Genomic DNA, 22,387 nt, shown 5'->3' on the forward strand with positions numbered 1-22,387 from the left:
CTCATCCTCCGGGTCGTAAGCGTGACACGCGTCCAGGTCGTGGCGAGAAACGGAAACAGCTAGCGATTGGACCCACCTTACCTTATCTCCTCACCCGACCTCTCTCCTCCTCTCATTTGCTTTCTGCTTCCTTCTTCCTCGTGGGCTCGTGGCTCTCTTGCGATGCGGCTCAACCACCACACCGACACCGGCCGGCGTGCAGATGTTGTTTTCCCTCCCACTTGCTGCCGTACTCCCGCTACCTACGTCACCCAGCTGCTCCTTGCTAGACGCCGCCCCGCTGCTCCTCATCTCGTTGTTCTGAGATGAGATCTAGTGGTGCTGCTAAGGTCGTGCGGTGATGATGCCGGCGGTGAGCGCCGGTGCTACAAGTGGCCGATGGTGCACGCCGTTGCTACAATCGACCGGCGTCGCTGCTAAATGGTCCATCGCCGCTGCTACAATTTCCCGGCGGCGCTGCTACAATTGCCCGGCGACTCTGCTACGAGCTTCCGGCGGCGATGCTACAATTGCCCGGCGACGCTGCTACGAGCTTCTGCTGTGCTGCTACAATTTCCCGGTGGCGCTGCTACGAGCTTCCGGCCGGCCACAGGGTGCAAAGTCACGGCGATGACTTCTTGCAGCTGTTCGTTCTGTGTCGGCGGTGCTACATGTAGCGTCAGTGGTAGCTACAATCGGCGTCGCCGACTGCTACAAGCGACGACTCATATTGCTGCAAACGATGGCGGCACTCGCGACAATCGACGCCGGTGAAGCGGCGGCGGTGGCTGCTGCGAGCCGCACCGGCGACTGCTACAAGCCGGCCGGCGCTGCAGCAAGGACACCACCGATGCTACTGCAAAAGGATGGCGGCGATGCTACTTTCGGCTGGCGATGGTGCTACCAAAGGCCAGTAGTGGTGCTCCGAGCGGCAGCGATGGTGAAACTGGCATGGCTGACTCCGGCGAGGTCTCTCACCGCAACCGACCGACGAGGGAGAGTGGGCACGACTTTGTTGGAGGTTGCAGGCATTGCTACAAGGGTATGGTGGCGGCGGCAACGGTCGTACTGCCGGACTCGCGACGGCGACGGTGGTGCTGCCGAACTCAAGGCGGCGACAGCGAAGGTGGTGCTTCTGGACTCAAGGCGGCGGCGGTGCTGCAAGGCGTCTCGCCGGAGCTCTGCGTGCGCGGTGCCCTCGCAGGAAGAATGCGAGTCCAGAGGACGAGATTCTTTTTTTGGTTTTCGGTTGTTTTCCTTTTGTCCCGAGCGTTGACTAGAGGATCGGATGGCTTACCACGCACGCATCCTACGGATGTCCACCCGGGGGATTGGGGATTTGATCCCCCGGGGATGCTCAGCACTCCCCATGAAAAATTAAGGGTAATTCCAAAACGGACGAAAAATCTGGGGAGAAACCTTACTTCCTTTATTAGTAGGTATAGATAAGATATAAGATAAGATATAGATATAGACATAGATATAGTCACGGAAATTTAATTCGGCTCTCGGGTGCGTATGCTCCCTCTACCAACAAAACATATTTCGAAGTGTGGAAAAATTTTGACAAAAAATTCTACATGTACATCTCCATATTATATGTGTATGGGTCAAGTTTCACGAAAAAATATTTTTTTTTGTGGCCTATGTAAAAAAGAGAAAACTTATCCTGTGAAAAGCATTGTTTTCAGCACTGAATTTTGTCTTTTTTACACACGTCACATGATAAGTTCATTTTTTATGAAACGACTTTGTGAGCCTGTAGCACATTAAGATGTAGGTGCACATTTTTTGTTTCAATTTTTTTGAAATTTAAAATATGTGTAAGATGCATTTTAAAATATAGGGATATGCTCCCATATAGTCATATAGATATAGATAGAAGTAGGAAGAAAAAAAACTTCGGCACAAAGGAATAAATCCGGAGGCGCCCGCACGCATCCATTGCACACGCCGCCGCCGCCGCCGCCGCCGCATTACCGCAGCCGCGCCTTCGTTTTCTCCGCCGCCGTCGTAGAGCCTGTTCGCCCTCACGCGGCCAGCGACCATGTCGAGTGGCCTGGATATGTCGCTAGACGACCTTATCATGCAATCCAAGTCCAGGCCCAGAGCCAGCCCCAGCCTCTCCTTCTCTTCCGGGCCCACTCGCCGGGCGGCGCCGTCCGCCCGGACCATGCCGTACCCGCCATCAGCCCCCAAGGTATGTCGTCGCGTTCACACTCCCTACCGGGCTTCAGGCCCTCCCTCCCTCCGCAAGAAACCCTAACGTCGCTAGCCGTTGCCCGCCCGTCCAGCCTGCTGCCGCCGACTCACCGTACGGTATCTACTCCGAGCACGTTGCCGCCATGGCAACCTCCCCGCCGCCGCCTCCGGTGGCCGCCCCGCGGACACTCGAGACGGGGACGAAGCTGCACGTCTCCAACCTCAACGCCAGTGTCACCGTCGAGGACGTCCAGGTGCTTGCCGTTCTTCTGTTGCTGTTACTGTTGCTCTTAAGATCCTCGCCGCAGGATACTACTCCCTTTCGCTCCAAATTAATTGAAGTTCGAGCTATGCTCTAAGTAACTTTTTTAAGTTTGACCAAGTTCATAGAAAAATATACCAATATCTACAACATCGAAATAGTTTCATTAGATTCATTGTATAATATATTTTCGTGCTATATATATTTGAAGGTGTAGATATTATCACATTTTCTGCTGACTTGGTCAAACTACAGATGTTTTTTAGTTAGGACAAAGCTTGAACTTTAACTAATTTGGAGTGTGAGACAAGTCACGGCATTTCCAAAGACAGTAGTAGCTTTAGTTCCTCACTCTGTAGTTATGCTGAGTGGAGGTATGACACTATGACTATCACACCATACTTTCTTGTGAAATGCTATTGCCATCCTAATTCTTGTCAATAACATATTCTTGTTTGTTTATTGTAATATGTAATATCTTAGCTATTCTTTGTAATACATCTGTAATGAACTTGAACTATGTGTTCCTTACTCCTGTGTAGAGTATTTTCATTATAAATTCTTCACAATACAGTTTTTAATCACTATTGTCTCTATATACTCTAGTAATGTCGTTTGAGTGGCAACATGAAAACCCTTGGTAATTAGGGTAAGGGTTCTTTGAGGAAGCCATCTCTTAGTGGCCGTGACTATTGACCAACGAATTTCATACTCCGTGTGAAAGATTGAGGTCTTAATTCATGTGTACTTCCTCTGGTCGAATCTCATCACCGTGGGAAGCATATGATCATAATTTCGGATCTTTGATCAATGATGTATACAGTATAGTCTCACGTCTTTGTAAGTTTTACAGTGTAAACTCATAAGAAACTATAGGTCCAACTGCAACATGGATGTTATGAAAGTTGAGTCACTCTGCTATGAAATCGATGTACTTTCAATCATGTATGCTGTACTAATGTCTAACACTGAACCATGTTCATTGTGACCACACTGGCTGGATCAGTCATGCGGCAATGCGACCATTGCTGTCATTCTGAACATTGTTTATTGTGATATATGTAACAACTTCATGGTTCAAATTAAAATTGTTTATTGTGTTTTTTCAAAGTAACACAAGTCCTGTAATACATGGTTCAAACTGAATCTTCTCGTCTTGAAAAGTAAAATGTATCATGTATTTGTTATCATCGCGAACAATACACAACTCTAAGCACATTAGGTTAATTGGGACTTCCCTCTGTACCATAATATAGATGTTATTACAACCAATATGTGAGTATATTGGTTGTAATAAAATATATGAGTACACTGGTTGTATAAAACATCTTATATTATGACTGTAGCTGATGTGTTTTTGTTATCTTGTCAGGAACTCTTTTCAGAGATTGGTGAGCTCAAGCGTTATTCTGTTAACTATGACAAGGATGGGAAATCACAGGTATATTGTTGAGTACTGTCTCCTTTAACTATCTTATATCATCTCTACTTTGTACACCACCGATCTTTGACTCCTTTTCTTGTTAGGGAAGTGCGGAAGTTGTCTTTGCAAGGAAAGTGGATGCTCTGGATGCTATTGAGAGATACAACGGTGTTCAACTTGATGGGAAGCCAATGAAAATTGAGCTCATTGGAACTAAGACCGAGCCGTGCTCAACAGTACCTTTATTGTACAACCATGTTTCTTCAAACTACAATGCAATTCCAAACAGGTTAGTTCTAACTGTTCTTGAATTTCTTATGTATGCACTGTCTTTTTTTAAACAATGAAATATCCTTTTCTCTTAGAGACTTTTTCTTACACCCGATGGTATTGGTATAATTGAAGGAATCTATCATTTTTTAATATAACAACATCAAAGCCTTTTTCCCAAGCAAGTTGTGGTAGGCTAGATATGAAACCCAACAGAAAAGAGAACCAAAACAAGGAGAAAGAAAGAAAAGAAAAAAGAAGAAAGAAGGAAAAAAGGGGAAAAAAGGAAAGAGAAAAGAAGCGAGTGACTAAGGTTCTGGCACATAGATCGCTTATCTCCATGCAGTCCTATCAAAAGCCAAGACTTTAGGTACATTTCAATCCCTCAGGTCTCTTTTTATCGTCTCCGCCCATGTCAACTTTGGTCATCCTCTACCCCTTCTAGTCTCCTCCACTCTTTAAAGTTCCATTGTTAACGGGAGCTTCTGGAGGCCTCCTTTGGATATGCCCAAACCACCTTAGTCGGTGTTGGACTAGCTTCTCATCGATCGGTGCCACCCCTAGCCTATCACGAATTACCTCGTTCCTAATCCGGTCCTTTCTTGTATGGCCGCACTATCCAACGCAGCATGCGCATCTCCGTGACACTCATTTGTTGGATATGTTGTCTTTTAGTGGGCCAACATTCTGCCCCATAAAGCATCACCGGTCTGACAGCTGTCCTATAGAACTTACCTTTTAGCTTTTGTGGGACCTTTTTGTCACATAGGATACCAGATGCCTGCCTCCACTTCATCCACCCTGCATTGATCATGTGGCAAACATCTTCATCGATATCACCATTGCTTTGCAACATTGATCCCAAGTAACGGAAGTTGTCCCTCTTGGGCACTATTTTTCCTTCTAAACTGATATCCCCGTCTTCGCCACCAACACCACTAAAGTTGCATCGCATGTACTCAGTCTTGGTCCTGCTAAGTCTAAACCTCTTTGACTCCAAAGTTTGCCTCCATAGCTCGAACTTCCTATTCACGCCGACCCTAGTTTCATCTACTAGCACCACATCATCAGCAAAGAGCATACACCAAGGAATATCTCCTTGCATATCCTTGGTCACCTCATCCATCACCAAGGAAAACATGTATGGGCTCAAGGCTGACCCTTGATGTAGTCCTATCGTGATTGGGAAGGTAGCGGTCTCACTATCACCTGCGCGAACACTTGTCATAACACGATCGTACATATCTCTGATGAAGGTAATGTACTTTGTTGGAACTTTGTGTTTCTCCAAAGCCCACCACATGACCGTCCTTGGTATCTTGGCATACGCCTTCTCCAAGTCGATGAAGACCATATGTAGGTCCTTCTTCTGCTCCCTATACCTCTCCATAAGTTGGCGAAGTAAGAAAATCGCCTCTGTAGTCGATCTCCCGGGCATAAAACCGAATTGGTTTTTAGTGACTTTCGTCACTCTCCTCAAGCAATGCTCGATGATTCTCTCCCAAACTTTCATAGTATGGCTCATAAGCTTAATCCCTCGGTAGTTAGTACAACTTTGAATATCTCCTTTATTCTTGAAGATAGGTACTAATATGCTTTTCCTCCACTCCCCGGGCATCTTGTTTGACCGAAAAATGTGGTTGAAAAGCTTAGTTAGCCATACTATTGCCACGTCTCCGAAGCTTCTCCACACCTCAATTAGGATACCATCAAGGCCGAGGGCCTTTCCTCCTTTCATCCTTTTGAGGGTCTCTTTAACCTCAAGCTCTTGGATCCTCCGCACAAAACGCCTACTGTGTCGTCAAAGGAGTCATCTAGCTTAGGCATAGTGCCCTCGTTCCCATCGTTGAATAACCCATCAAAGTACTCCCTCCATCTATTTTTGATCTCTTCATTTTTCACTAGAAGTCAATTAGCCTCGTCCTTGATACATTTAACTTGGTTGAGGTCCCTTGTCTTCCTCTCACGAATTTTCGCCATCTTGTAGATATCCTTCTCGTCTTCCTTTGTACCTAGTCTTATAGCTCCTCATGGGCCCATCCCCTTGCTCCACTCACAACTCGCCTTGCCTTCTTCTTGGCCTCTTTATACTTCGCCATGTTGCTTGTGCTTCTATAATGGTGCCAACTCTTGTAGCACTCATTCTTCTCCTTGATATCCCTTTGGACATCCTCATTCCACCACCATGTGTCCTTAGCTTGTGACTTCTTACCCTTGGTCACTCCAAGCACCTCCCTAGCTACCTTCTGAATGCACGTACCCATCTTCACCCACATGCTATCCGCATCTCCCTCTTCGTCCCATGGTCCTTCCGTGATCATCCCCTCCCTAAAGATTTGTTGTGCATCATTTTTTAATGCATCATATTATTAAGTGTGTCCTGAACCATAAACATTTACCCAAATGGAAGTTTAGAAGAGCGTGGAGATACAAATGTTTAGACTCTGATACACTTGTTGATGTTTGTCAATGTGTCCAATTGTTTCGTCGGTAACACTTGAGAGATCCCTGTTGATGTGACCTAAGGTTAAGGGGTTGGCCCAATCTCACGAAATTGACCCAAGGTGGGGGATGAGGAGATGGGGGAGAACAAAATCCAAAAGCAAACACAGCCACACCAACCCAATACAAACCTGATTTGAACTCCCTTAGTTGGTTAGACTAAGCCAATAGAGTCAACCCATGGAGAGATTCAAAGGTAGAATCCATGGAGTGAAAGATTGGTGATGGATAGCAAACTCAAGAGCATGAATGAGAGTGGGAACATTAGAATCATTCATGAACCAAGTTGGATCCACAGGAGTAGGCTTTTGATACATAGGGTTTGGGGGTCCTAGTAGTAGATGGGACAAAGCTCAAGCATAAACTCAAATCTTAGTCTAACCCTAGATTACAAGGCAGAATCACAGTTTGAGTCGTAGGAATCGACGAGTTCCGGTGTTAAAACCGGCACAGCCGGACTGTGTGCCGGAACAGTTTCGGCGAGAGGACCGGTGGAGGTTCCGGTTTACTGGAACGTGTTACTGTAAGCAGTTCTGGCGAAACCGGTCTGGTTCCGGCGGACCGGAATGGTTCCGGCGCAGGGTCCGGCGCTGCCGGTTCTGGCGCCGGTTTGCTCTAGTTCTTCCTTTCCTCGTTTTCTCCTCCCTTGATGGCTTGGCTTCCTTGGGGGTTTTCCTCTTAGATGTACCTAATCATTGTTCAGGAATTCGTTAAGTGGTAACGGCTCGCTCGGCCACTGAATAGCGATTAATCGACCAATTCGCCAGTTAATCGGCCGATTAATTGGGTAATCAGCATTTATCGGCTCAGCCACTAAGTAGCGATTAACTGGTCATTTAATCGGTGATTCGGCTGAATTCTTGAACAATGAACCTAATTACACATAATGCATTCTGATGAAGTAGCAAGCCATTCAAAGGGAGGTTAGATCAAGCATGGTAAGGAGCGAGTTCACCTCTTGTTGAAGTGCATTGGTGCGTGCTTGCGTCATCTGTCCACTTGGGAGACTAGTTGGTCTTGGTTTAGTCTTGACCTTTGGAGGGGCTACATCACCTGTTCTCAGTGATCATGTAGCCATAGTGAGTAGGTGTGCTCCTAGTGCAGCTGCAAGATAGTATTCACAAAATTAAGTTGTCCAGTCCATTTTTTTCAATAATCCGGTGATGATTGCAGCCCTGTATTATAGGGCTTTGGTTTGCTGCTGACAAATGCAAAGCCAAGGATTGTTTTGTAGCTCAACGTTGTTGGGGCTAGCCTATCTACTAGCTCTACGACGGACTATCTCTATCTGAAGATATGAGCTTCACACTCACAGCTCTTTCTCTTGATGTGCTTCACACACACGTACACACACATGGTTTATACTATTAGGAAGCTTGTGCTTCACACAAACATACACATAAGGCTTCTACTAGTAGGAAGCTTTGTTAGATATCACAAGTCTACCAAGCTTAGTTACATGGAAAGGGTGCTACCCCTATTTATGCTTGTACATGGCCCATTGGATTGTTTCCATGTGGCACAATCCAAACCATACACCATACTCCTAGAATACTCTACAAACTCTAGATATTTCATACTACTCCTAACTATCTCACTCTAGAACATTCCCCATTCTAGAGTTCTCTCTACATAACCTGGATATTTCATGACTAAACTATCTCCTACTAAGCAACTACATTGACAAGATTACTCCTAACAATCTCCCACGTAATCTTGTCATATCAACTATATCCCCTAATCCAAATCACCTGGACCATGCACTTTATCTTGTAACGGCCTCACACTTACTCTTCCACTTCAGAATGGCATCACAACACCGTCATTGGCTTCACACCAACTTTTCTAGAGACAATGGCATCACACGGTAGTGGTTGGCCTCACACCGACGCCCTCTACAACGATGGTATCACACTACCGCATGTGCACACTCCGATTTCATCTTGTCATGGAAAGACACTCTTATATTGCCGGTCCCCACGACATCTTGCCGTAACATCACACTGCAACATTTGTTGGCTTCACACCAACTCTCTCCATGACGACAATGACATCATACCACAACCGCCATCTTGTTGCTGATAACGCCCTCACAGCGCCTTCACCACGCTGTCTTGCCGCATCTTCACGCCGAAGCATTTTGTTGGCTTCGCACCAACTCTCCATAATGACGATGGCATCGCCGCACCGCTATTGGCACCTAGCGGCATTGCATCGCCGGCGCCGCCTGGCGACACCATTACACTGTCGTATCACTGCCATCTCCTTCTTGTGGCATTGCACCGCTAGCTGCTAGCGGAGTGACACCACCGGTGAGCTCCACCTTGTGCCATTGTACTCCACCTCGCATGGAGTCCGCCGCTACCGCCTCGGATCTTGAGGCTCTGATACCAACGGTTGGGTCTAGGCTATCTACTAGTTCTCCTCCGGACTATCTCTCTCTATCTGAAGATATGAGCTTCACACTCATAGCTCTCTCTCTTCATGTGCTTCGCACACACACACATGGATTATACTATTAGGAAGCTTGTGTTTCACACGCATGTACACATAAGGCTGCTACTAGTAGAAATGTTTGTTAGATATCTCAAGTGTACCAAGCTTAGTTACATGGGAAGGGTGCTACCCCTATTTATGCTTGTACATGACCCCTTGGATTGTTGCCATATGGCACAATACAAACCCTACACCATACTTTTAGAATACTCTACAAACTCTAGATATTTCATACTACTCCTAACTATCTCACTCTAGAACATTCCCCATTCTAGAGTTTTCTCTACATAACATGGATACTTCACGACTAAGCTAGCTCCTTATACTAGCCAACTACATTGATAAGATTACTCCTAACAAAGGTGTCCCGTTAACCAGACACAGTTTCCACTCTGTAAGGGCTTGTTTGGTACTAGAGTTTTAGTGGGGATTAGCGGGGATAATCCGCTCCAAACTTCAAATCCCCACTTATCCCCAATACATGTTTGGTGCTAGAGTATGAGCGAGTTTAATCCTCACTTATCCCCACTTTTCCCCAAATTTTAGTGTAATTTTTTTAATCCCCAATACTCTACCCCTACCTAGTGGATTGGGGTTGGGGTTTTGTGGGGATTGGGTGACAAAAGTGATTCACCCAATACTCTAGAGTATTATCCCCACTAATCCCCACTAAAACACTAGTACCAAACAAGGCCTAGCTGATTTATAGCTTAAAATTTTCCCCATCTGTGCATACGGTGATTCTGCAGCTCTTCAATTGGCTTCAATCGATATCGTAAAATGAGAAACAGAGAATGTTGTGGTACATCTTAGGTCAACCATGGACATGGGTAAAAAGTAAAACAAAGAAAAAAATGTTGTTGCATTGAAAGGGTCAATGATTACATAAGTGGAAAGATTTATCTATACCCCTATATAATGTAGCAGTTTTAAACTATGCTTTGAGCATGAATCCTAACCGTTCGACGGCTAAATCTAATTGCCTACGGCAGCCGGATTTGCTGTGAACAGTACACTGCCTGTTTGGCATTGCCCTAGAACCATCGCGTGCCCTTCTCTGAAAAAAGATGTGTGCATGCCTGAAACAACTTTGTGGGCCATGATGTATGAATTGAAGAGATGGCTGTGGGAAGAATGAGAATGAGAAAGTAAAATAGACAATCATATAGTTTGTGGGTTACACAGGATAGACTTTTTAACAGCCGGCGAGGCTGAGGGATTCCGGCGTTGCCTCAATACCAAGCTAGTGCCACCACTCTGAATACTTGTACATTCGCGTGCGCTCTTTGGAATTTTCTAGCTCTCACACGAGAGTGTCCATGCAGCACTAGCTAGCGACCCGCTAGAAACATTGTTTTCATCAAGCTACCAACCAGCATGATCGAGACAAGAAAGGCAGGCAGCCACTGTAAAGGCACATAAATAATTAATTATGAGAAACGGAAATTCTGAGAAAATCATTCGTAATTACATGGATCAGCTTCTATTTTCTCTTATAAATCTATCTTACTAATATTGGAATGTGATTTTTCCTACATTTTACAAATAATTTTCATGTGCACAAATCTAAGCAATCAAAGTTCAAATAGTTCTTTGATTTATATCGATGAACAACCTCCATATTGGAGTATTATTTTTGTTTTGGAAAGCCAGAAGCAGGTTATTCATATTTCTCACATTTTTATAAAGTTATGCTTCCCACAATTATCATTTATTAGTAAGTGGAATAACTCCATTTATCATATTTAAAATTAAATGCTTACAATTTAATTTATTCAATAAAAAATTGAAGTTTTAGGTTTGTCCTAAGTAAAAAAAATCGAAGGGGGCCAGATTTGTAGAAAAATACGTAAATATCTATGATTTCAAATCTGTAGTACTAAATATAGTTTTCAAAATTCTAGAAACTAGATTGTCTTTTTAGACATTGATATATTCTCCTATAGATTCGGACAAACTTAAAGTTGTTTGTCTTCCGACAGTCCTAGAAATTAAATCATTTTAAAATGGAGGAAGTAATATTTATACACGTTTACCTTGAGATATTTCGTGAAATTATCATATCTAGGCATGTACACAAACTACTCGCGGATGTGTGAGTATGTTAACCTATGCATCTTGCTTAAAAAATAGCACTAAATACTAGGCATTCATCTGAACATGCGAAGCATGTACCGTTAACTAGTACCAAAAATGCTAGAGCTAACTAAAAACCTGTGCATAATTAACGACTACACTGCTATAGGTGTTGCTTTAGGATTTGTGCACCTTGGTAAGAAGAATTACTATCTTTAATGTTATGACCTGTTTCCTAAATGGATTTATGCTGACAGAGACGACAGGTGTCTTCACTTTTGTACTTCAACACCTTGCCATGTCAGCAACTTAATTTAACAAATATAGGAAAATCGTGTATAATCGGGAAAAGTAATAGTTAAAACTCAATTATTTTTGGAAAATCGAAGGAAAACATATTTTCCAGGTTGACATTGAATTTTTCAGTTCAAATATCAGGATTTTTCCTCTAAATCACCTCATTATTATCTAAACTAGTAAGATGCACATGCCTTGCACGTGAGGGCTCAGTAATGAAAGTACGACATATTAGTTGAAAGATGTCTCATAATTAAGTACCCTGCTTTGACCTTTGTATGCGAAACATGAATGACCATTTATAAATATGTAGTCTCAAAACAACTATAGATTTATAAACAATGATTGTTCTATTAAGAAAAAGAAAGTGAGAATATTTTAAGCATAGAAGATATATTGTAGAATGATGGAGAAGTGTATTTTGAGGTCCGTGCATAATGTTCATGCTGCTAAAGGCTAACAATAGAATCATCTAGAGATGCTAGACATGAAATTATAATCTATTGTACTGAAACAGATTCTGCGGAGTGACATAATCAATCGAATTCGAGGTTCCCCTTATTAGTCAATTGCTTTTGACGTATCAGGTGGGAATGGGAGAGCCTCTTTTCTTTCCGCAATGGAATCTTAGGATTTGCCGATCTATATCAAACCATCGATATTCAACATTGTTCGTACTCTATATAATGCTATTTTTTAGTTAATGTGAGCCAGATTTTTTTGCGATATAGGGTTTAAGTGCATTACACCAAATGGCCTCTTCATCAATCAGAAACACACATATACTAGATTTTTATGTGCGCCTTGGCGCACGATCCCGTGAGATTGTGTACGTGGGAATGATATTGAACCTTTTTACTTTCTTAGGTTATAGAAAACGCAGCGAATTGCAATAATAAATTACAAACAGAGAAAACAAACAGTTATATACAACCATGGAAATAGGTGGAAAATATATTATAGCAACTAACAGTTGTTGATTCTGCTGAGAGCAGCGAAAGCAAGGAAGGAAGGAACCTAAAATCACCAACTACATAATGTGCATCATTGCAGCATGGCTTTTAAAAGTCATGGCACAAAGAAAATATAAATCGAATTAGATAGACTATTAAGAACATGGAACAGATATAACAAAAAAATGTTTGAACATTGAACACACCTTGCAGAAGGAGACTCACTCATGTTTCCATTTGCTACTAAAACTTTCTATAAATCCGTCTCCATCATCCAAAAAATTTACATGACGAATAAAGGACTCTCTGACTCATGAAAATCATTTGCTTTTGCGATGATACATATCTGAACTCAACACGGGTCGATCCTGCAGCTCTCATGGTAACTAAGAAAGGATGAAAAATAATTTGGGGAGCGAAGAATAATAGTGTTACATCTCAGGCTGAAGAACTTGGGTTCTTATTAGTAGATGAATCCCCTTCTTCCTCTGTCAAAATTGAGTCAGCCAAATAGGAGCCGCTGCAACAGGTGGATACTCCAGGTAGTCCTTGGCCTACCACATCTGTCTTTTCCTTAGGAAAATGTGTAGTTACGCCTGCAAAAATGTGTCAGTAAGTGCATAATGCCTCAGTCTCACCAAAGTTCATTTGACATGGGCGATGGAATCCTGTGTTGCTTCAGGATCTAAGATGTGGTAAGCTTTGCCTCCTGAACATTTCTGGCTCATCATCTAAGAACAAACGCTGCAGGTTCCCAACCAAAACACCATTCACCTTCTTTACCTGAATCTTGAAGGCTGGTCTGTTGAGATGACTATAAAGGTCAGTAAGGACATGGCGCCTACTAAAGGTTTACCTTTTGCAACGAACACTAATATCATCCATAAGGACCTGAAACAAAGATTGAGTAGTCAAAAGATAATTTTCAACAAAATGCAGGGAGATCAAACGCAAGAAGGTTCCTAATAAGATCATGAAATAGCAAACTGAATCATGATGAGACAGTGACTTGGTGTCACTGATCATCCAAAATTGGAGCTCAAGCAAATAATAATATGTGCATATAGAAGAAAAAAAGGAAGCATCTTAGACGGTTTCAAAGAAGTCGTAAACCACATGAACCAATGATTCTGAATAAAAGAACTGAAAAAATCTCACAACAATTATGACTACACATGCGGGCATATCGTGTATAATTACACGATGGCACATAGCAAGAAGAAACCACATAGGAAGCCGGTCACCTGATAGTAATTTACTCACACATCTTGATTAGTCCCCGCAGACATTGTTTTTTGCTCAAGCTTTTGTCCTTTATGGCCCAGCTGCAATTCCTGGTAACAAAACTGAAAAGAACACAAAAAATCTGGATTAGCCAATTAAATGGGAATAGAGGAAAGTAGTGCTTCACCTAACGAAATCACTGCAAATATGACTGGAATGATAAACCAGTGTCAAAATAACTTTTAGATAGTCTTGTTTGGCATTAAAACCTCGAAAAATGCTAAAACTCTGCTGTTACCTTATGTTAAGAAAGGATCTTTGAAAACGGCAAGAAATTAAAAGATCTCAATATTAAATAGGACAAAAAAGGATACATGCAAAGCGCAAACTGATCAAAGATTAAAGGTGTGCAGTGTAACTACTTGTTTATCCAATATCTACTGAACAAACATGGTAGTATGGTACTGGTTGCAGCTTACTTGGAAACTCAATGTTGTAGTCAGTCAAAGAGAAAGAGACTTTGGTGGCCGATGTTGTCAATGGCAAGTCCATGGTGTTCAGCTCACGGTGGTAGCGACCGGTAATTAAGAACAATCCAGAGACAAAATAATAGAAAGAATCGTCATAAAGGAATATAGGACACAAAGAACATATGTCAAATAAAAAAGAAATCACCACGAATGCAGACAGTAGCGATGCCACAACGATGCCACAAAGAAATCAGCTCAACCAATTCACGAAATAGAACAAACAAGCAAATAAAAAATCCAAAAGTATAAACCTGCACTGTAGTGTATGCATGGGCAAGAAACATAAACCAGCCTCAGTGCCAACAACTTACAACAAATGTTCGCCCTGATTTAAACAACACAAAAAGGTAGTAAGAAATTACAATAGGGGCCCTTGGCATATAAGAGATAGCTATATATCCCACAATATTGTATCAAATAATGCCCTTGATATTTCTAACATGCCAAAATTTTGTAAAATCTAAGATATGCCAGTGTCGAAAGAAACTAAGGTAGATGGGCTTATTCACATGTGCACCAAAGCCCGAAAGTAATGTAAAGCTCGGTATTGATAGAAGATAAGGAAAAAGAGAAAAATAACCGAGCCATTAGGCACAATATTTATTTAGTCTATCACATGATCTTGTACCTATACCCAAAACACAGAACTTGAAAACCCAAAGATATAAGAGAAGAAAGTCAAATATATACCAAAAATTACTTGTTGAGTTAATCAAACCAATTCTTTCCTATGCAAATGCCCACCTCCTGCTGTCTCCACCATCTTACTTTAAGGCTAGAATTTTAGAACTGCGGTATATGGGACAGCTAGAGAGCAAATAGGATAGAGAGGAACTAAAAGGTCCATCACTGAATGTTTTATGCAACCGGTGGATAGGTAGGATTAAACTGGACACAACAACCAGATAGGCCCCATCAAGCACAAGCTTGACAACCTACTTGGTTAATTGGCTGCAATGTCTATCTGGATTATAAGCTACAAATGTCACTCCATAAAAATAGTTTACAATTCAACTTACAGTACTTGTCGTATCAATAGTTCCAACATGTTTTGTAGGTCACTTCCATTTGAGGTTGCTTTTCTATAGGCGGTAAAGCAATTAAAAAGCTGCGAGGGCCTGAAAATTAGGACAAATAAAGCTAAAATTTATGCATATAACTGTTTTGGTGCATCCTTTATAACCTTTTGGTACCAGGATGCAGATTTTCATAATGCAATCACTAATACACAGTGTGCCGAATCAACCTATTCCAGCCTAACCATAAAACACAAAATTCATAGTACTTAGAGTTGCAGATTTATAAAAGACCAACAAACATTGTACCAGGATCCAGATTTTCATAACGCAATCACTAATACAGTGTGCCGAATCAACTTATGCTTAACCATAAAACACAAAATGCATAATATTTAGAGTTGCAGAATTATAAAAGACCAACAAACATGGTACCAGGATCCAGATTTTCATAACGCAATCACTAATACAGTGTGCCGAATCAACTTATGCTTAACCATAAAACACAAAATTCATAATATTTAGAGTTGCAGAATTATAAAAGACCAATTAAAAAATCATCACAAGTGCTGCTTCATTCTCAATATTTTCGCCAAAAGGCAACAATGAACATTGTCAACACAGAAATAAGGATACTTATGCGGTCGGCTCACCTCAGCTCACCGCGGTGCAGCAGACACAGAGCAGGAGATCACATCTTTCATGGTCGCGGCCCAGCAATGCCGCAGAGGCTTGTGCTCCTCCTCCTGTCTCACGCGATGTGACAAGGTAAAAATAAAGCACATGTCTCATGAGGTCAGACACTAACTCACATGGTGTGACACGGTCAAGCTACTACAACATATGATCTTTTTACTGACCTGTACTGAAAGAATGCACCTATGTTAGGAGAATGGACATTTATATCTTAGAGTTGTCATCTGATGCCTGTCTCAAACATAACACAAAATTATTTTGTCAGGAATGATTCATCTATATAGCAATGATAGTTTGCATAGGCAAGCCACATAATGGAGAGAGTATTGTACATACATGGGATATCCTGTAGCCAAATTTGAGAAAATAAAGTGGTCGTAGAGGATACCTGAGGACACGGACAATCTGTGCAAAATCAAGACCTTCCTTGCATCTCCTTTCCTAACCAATCACACAATAATTTCACCAAATTCGTTCATGAGGAAGAAGGGAATCGAGAGAGAGAGAGAGAGAGATGAACCTAGTGGGAATCAGAGGCAGAGTAGCGGAGGTCGAGGCACTTCCTCCTTCTCTCGCTGCAGTAGATCCCCGCCTCCTGGTCCCTTCTCCAGGTCGGGCGGCCTCTGCGACCTCGTCGTCTCGCCCTTGCTGCAGCGTTGGTGACGAAGAAGAATGGAAAACCGCATCGGCGGCCCGTGCTCCACCGGCAGTGCCACCCCCACGCGCTCGCAGCACGCTCTACCAGCGTCGCCGCTCCCGCGCCCGCGACGAGCTCCACCGGCGGCGCCGCTACCACGCCCGCGACGCACTCCACCGGCGGTGCCTCTCCCCCGCGCTCCACCGGCGGCGCCTCTCCTCGGCGCTCGCGACGTGTTCCACTTGCGGCAGCGCCGCTCCCGCTCTCAACCGGCGGTGCGGGGAGAGAAGGAGAGGGAGAGAGGCGTGCGGCGGCGGGGATGCGGGCGCGAGGGGAGAGGAAGGGGAGGAGACGGGCAGAGGAGTGGGGATTGGGGAGTGATTGGGGGCGTGGCGATTGGTGGAGGGCTAGCGAGAGATCGGGCCGAGCGGGGCTTTTCGCGACCCATGGATAAAACGTGGGTTCGCGCGAGGGCCTCGCGCCCTGGACGGAACGGCCGGCCGAGATCGCGCCACGTCAGCTCGATCGGACGGCCGAAAATCCAAACGTCTGTGAGAGCTCCATGAGGGTGCAGCAATCATACCGTGGGATACACATGTTCACAAACTACTCACTCCGCACAGTGCAACACACGTTTCACCGAGCAATATATATAAGAAGTCGTTTGGAAGCCAGGCTTTCATTTCGTTTGTAGCATTTTGAAATGAATACATTTACATTGTAATTTCAGAAATGGACACTTGTTTGGTTGCCACAGGAATTGCAAATGATAGCAGAATTTAATATTGAATTTGTAAATAGCTTCCATAGAGAAACGCAAATGGCAGGTCTCAGCTCGGAATTGTGTTTACCCATAGCGTCATTTTGCTGGATTTCCTAAATGAAATGACGGCCCAATTCCGTGGCAACCAAACAGTCCACCTATGGAATTCCAAAATGAATTCCAGGATTCCAAGCCCAAATGATGGATACCAAACGACTTCTAAGCTCGATCCTATCCTATTAAGCTTGCAATTTGAAAGTTTGTATTATCACTTGATTGCAGCAGAATCTGAAATCGTAAAATCAGAATTCTTTGGGTAGTAACCAGAAGATCAAACAAATTGGTGCTCACCAGCGAAGGACATTCCAGAAAGCACTTCCTGCTAATTCCAATCTGAGATGAAAAAATGAGCAGTAATGACTAATGACCGCTAACCAGATCCTATTCGCTCAATAAAGAAACTTCGTTTCCTGCATTCGGCAATTTGCACAAGAACAGCGCATACCTGCATCTGACTGAGTCAATCATCAGTAATCGGAATCCAAGAAGATAAGTGCTGGTAAAAGTGAGGAACAAAATCGTTTACATCTACAACCACCCTGATTGAATACGTTGAAGGAAGGCAAGCAATTACAAGAAGGTGTACGTTGGTCGTAATCGTTTGCACATACAGGCAAAACAACTACTCACCAGCTTGAACTCGACCTTGATCGGCGGCGCGGCAGAAAGTCTGCCATCCCTGCTACAACAGCGATTGCCTCCGCTGCCATCTCCTGATCGGAACTGGTGGAACATAGTGGGGCTGTGGGGCTCGAAGAGAGGAAGGCGTCGTCTGGTTGACAATGTGAGGCGCAGTTGCTCACCGGGACGGTGTTTGCACCACGGGAGATAATGGCGGCGTGGTCAGCGCTCAGCGGTGGTTCGAGGTCCTGGGGCGGAACAAAGAAGATCCTTTGAGGAGGAAGGACGTGTGATGGGAATCCTGGATTAGCAGAAGGTGGACAAGATTAGGAGCAAAAACCTCTCTCCAGCACAACCAGCATGCCGCCCGGCTCCCTCTCCTTTCCCTGCGGCTTTCTCATCCCGCCCGCTCGTCGTCACCGTGTTGGACGCCCTCAATGGGAGCCTGACGTCCACCGCTTGACCTCCGCCTCCCGCGCCCGCACCCTACTCAGCTCGGCTGAGCTCGCCACATACCTCCCCTGGTTCGCCTCCTCGCCCAAGCACCGTTGCCATGGGAGCCTCGCCACCATCCCGCGCCACCGCTCTGTTCTAATCGGTTCCGCGCGGCACCATGTCCTTCCAGCGAGTTCCACTCGGCCTGCCCGCGTGCGCCTGCTACAGCACGACTCGTGCGCAGCCGCTCCTTGCCGAGCTATCGGCGACCACGTCGCTCTCCGTCCGGCTACACCTTGACCATGTCCTGTTCCCACGCCTCCCTGCTCTGCTCTACTCATGTTGCAACATTGGCCCACGAAGTATCACCCGTGAGCCTCTTTTCCAGGGGAGGAGCACGCTACGCGAGTAACGAAGACTGTTCTAGAATATTGTGGAGACATATGCCATTTACTGTTTGTGGCGAATCCGGTCGTTCTCAACTGTTGGATTTAAGAGACCAACGGCTGAAATTGATGCTTTAGTCTCAGTTCAAAACTGCTCCATTATATAGGAGTGTAGAAAACTGCCAATCTCTATAACTACTCCCTCCGGTTCGAAAAAAGTGTCGGGCCGGTTGTATAAGTACGTTTTACAATAAAGTCCTTGTGAAATCAGAAAAATCAAGTCATTCCTCCTGTAGTCGCCACCAGTTCCCTGTACTTGTTCTACCAAACTCCATCTCGAGCACGGAGGGAAGCTGAGAGGAGAGAGGGCGCGGGGCTCCGCAGCAGCCACAAGTGGCCGAGACGAGTGAGAAGGGCGGGCTGGAGTAGGCTCCGACGAGGTTGGTCGGCTGCTTGCTCCTTCTCGCCGTGTGTGCTTCCCGGAATAGAGTCTCCATCTCGAGCGCCGGCTTCAGCTGCTGCTTGGGCTCCCTACCGATGTCATACGGGTCCGCCATGGCGAGGAAGGTCGCTGGCTCGCTGCTTCCTTCTGGCATCGCGACCACCGGATCTGGCCCGCCTGGCCTCGCGACGACCGGATCTGGCGCGTCTGGCCTCGCGACCATCGGATCTGGCGCGTCTGGCCTCGCAACGACCAGAGGGCGGGCCGACGCCAGATCCGCTGATTCTTCGTCGGCTCATAGAGCAAAAAGTCGGTTCTTTTGTGGAGGGTTAGCTGCTGACGGAAGGTGGAGGGGAGAAGAGAAAGTGAGTGGAGAAGAGCGTAGGGGGTCGAATGCGGGCTGCGCTTGCCGGTTGAGATCTGACGAGCGAAGATTGTGGATTGCGGGTTAATCAAAGTAAAAGACGGAAGGTTGTTTTTGCAAAATGAACAGTTCGACATGTTTTCCTGATTGGAGGGAGTATAATTTTAGAGGATCGTCTGAAAACAGCCCCTCCTGTAAATATACAGGCAAACATTCTCGTATGGAGTAAGCTGTATCCAGGAAATTGACAGGGCAGGAAGAGCGGGAGGGACATTTCTGATTCTGCAGTCGGGAGGGCCCGGGAGTAGAAGCAGCAGCAGGGCTGGTCAGAAAGGGGAGGCAGTTAGGAAGTAGGGGGAGGAGAAGGTGACATTTGCTGGCTGGCTGGGAAGGAGAAGCCCTCGCAGCAAAAAAGATACTGGGAAAGGGGAAGGGGAATTGCTCGTGGCGGACGTGCGTGCTGCTGTGGGTGATGCTCGCAGGTGGCGGGCTGGCGCTGGAACGGGAGGAGCTCGCAGCCAAAAAGATAGTGGGGAAAGGATAAAGGTGGGAAAGGTAATAGGAAATAAAACAGAATCGTTCGTCTCACCTCACCGACAAGTGGATCCTGCATGGAAACAACATCCAGGCGCAGTTTACAGGATCGGACTCTGTGCAACAGCATTCAGCCTCTATTTTTTTTACAGGTTTTAGAGGGTCTGCTAGCGTTTCTCTGACCTCTTACAGCCGAAAGCAGGGTTATGGGTGCACATATTGTAACAAATGTGCTCTTGATTCACGAGTGGACTTCATGAAACACTATTCTAGAAAGTTGACCTATATGCTGCTAGACGAATGGATTTAATGACTTTCCTGAAGAGAGTTTGATATAGCTAGTCCAAAAGCCAGAAGCCAGAGTTTTTGACCTCATAGAAAAGGCACAAAATGCTAATTGTGGAGTAGTGGTTGTTGCTCATTATCATCAGATTAGCAAACTGATTCCATCCATGTCTGTAGATACTGACCGAGTTGTACATTTTACAGATTATTAACATGCACAGCACAGCCTGTAATATTACGAAAGGCATTCTTTTGTTGTGAGACACCATATGGCAACAACTTCCCATAGCCCTGCCTGCTTGTATTTGGGACCGACTTTGCTGTCTGCAAGCATTTTCTGTAGTGAATGTAAAACCAGTTTTATTGTTCCGCATGCTCTTCCAAGATACTACATGTTTTACACCACACGCTCATCACTTTGGTACTCTTTGCAGTCTGCCTCAAAGAGGAGGCCCGAGAGGGCCATTTCATGGTAATGGTTGTCCTGGAGGCAGTGGTCAGGGCGGTGCTGGCCAAAGAGGAATTTCTCGAGGTAGTGGTCGTCCTGGAAACACTGTCCAAGGCGGTGGTGGGCAGGGACAGGGGAGAGCAAGAGGGCATGGTCGCAACCGTGTGCAGGCGTCTGCTGCAGATCTTGATGCTGAACTGGAGCAGTATCATGCATCAGCAGTGAAGCAGAAATGAGGATCTGATGTTACATATATATTGGTGGGGTGGTGCTGAAACAGCACATCTGAGTTGGTAGTGTTTGCTGTTAGTCTTCACTTACCCTGCTCTACATTTGTGCTTGTCATATACCTACTCCTAGTGCTGGATACGTCCTGTTCTATTGCCTAATTTTGGAACTTTGGTGTTGTTTAAGAGTCGAATGTTTGTTCAGTTCTGTTTGCAGTGTCTGAAAACCATTTTGTTGTCAACTCTCGGGTTTTATAGAGTCGTGCTATTTGACCTCCTGGGTGGCTATTTGACCTCCTGGGTGCAGAATAGTTACCCACCCTCTATCTTTACAGCAGTGAATGATTTCTACGTCACGTAAAATTTTTTCTTGGTTCATAAGTTGTTCATAAGTTGAATAGAACATAAGAAAAAATAGAAATGGCCAATTATTTGCTGTTTACGTGATGTACAAAAATATGATATAAAATATGTATTTTTGGTGTTTTTTACACTGCCATATGTCATTGTTTTGTTGTGAGAAAATATGAATGTAATTATTTAAATTGAAGAACACATTTTTATAAGTAATGACGAAAATTTATGTTGGGAGCAAAATAACTTCTCTGCACCATGGGAGTCAAATAGCATTTCTTTGCAACCTTTTTGATTTCCAAGGGCTGCTTAGGGCATTTCCAGATGGGCCACGCATTTTAGATGTCCAAATTGTTCGTGCGTTAGTTTGCGTCATCTGGCGGACATGAAAATGACCATTTTTGTTCGCGTGTCCGTTTGCGACTAGGGTTTGCTCCGGTGGGGCGACGTATTTTTTTTCTACTTTTTTTTCTCTTCTCCATTTATAAACATAGTTCCAAATGTTACACAAACTAATACATATTGGGAACATGGTTTTACACGAACTAATACATAATTGGGAACATGGTTTTACACGAACTAATACATAGTTTGAACCATGGTTGACACAAACTAGAACATTGCAAAATGAGGAAACCTAACTAGAACGGGCATAAGTTTGTATTCTGTCTGTTGCGTCCGTCCTTAGGTGACGGCCTGTGTTTTCCGGATCGGCGATTTTAGGTTTCCCTGTGTCTGCAGCCGCCGCACCCCGCCGCCCTTCTCCACCGGAGCTCCCTCCTGGCCCTGGCCGCTGCGGGTGCTGGTGGAGACCCCCGCCGCCCCTCTCCGTCGGAGCGCCCTCCCCGCCCTGGCTGCTGCGGGTGCTGGTGGAGGCCCTCGTCGCCCTAGTCTTCCTCTCCGCC

The 22,387-nt window shown here is 44.7% G+C and overlaps 1 protein-coding gene across 1 annotated transcript; it reads left to right on the forward strand.

The window, feature by feature from the left end:
- The first annotated feature begins 1,948 nt into the window (after nt 1-1,948).
- On the forward strand, nt 1,949-21,370 carry LOC124681512 (THO complex subunit 4A-like). The gene is made up of 5 exons (XM_047216423.1): nt 1,949-2,179; nt 2,274-2,435; nt 3,816-3,884; nt 3,971-4,155; nt 20,888-21,370. The coding sequence occupies exons 1-5, from the start codon at nt 2,027-2,029 to the stop codon at nt 21,135-21,137; spliced, it is 819 nt and encodes a 272-aa protein (XP_047072379.1). The 5' UTR covers nt 1,949-2,026; the 3' UTR covers nt 21,138-21,370.
- Nucleotides 21,371-22,387: the final 1,017 nt, after the last annotated feature.

This window comes from Lolium rigidum, unplaced genomic scaffold (assembly GCF_022539505.1).
Source record: "Lolium rigidum isolate FL_2022 unplaced genomic scaffold, APGP_CSIRO_Lrig_0.1 contig_45622_1, whole genome shotgun sequence".
NCBI lineage: Eukaryota > Viridiplantae > Streptophyta > Magnoliopsida > Poales > Poaceae > Lolium > Lolium rigidum.

Excerpts from the sequence above, each read along its gene's own strand:
- LOC124681512 (XM_047216423.1), top strand. The coding sequence starts at position 2,027 with ATGTCGAGTGGCCTGGATATGTCGCTAGACGACCTTATCATGCAATCC. Across the intron at positions 2,180-2,273 it reads ACCCGCCATCAGCCCCCAAG|CCTGCTGCCGCCGACTCACC; the intron begins GTATGTCGTCGC and ends CCGCCCGTCCAG. Across the intron at positions 3,885-3,970 it reads ACAAGGATGGGAAATCACAG|GGAAGTGCGGAAGTTGTCTT; the intron begins GTATATTGTTGA and ends TTTTCTTGTTAG.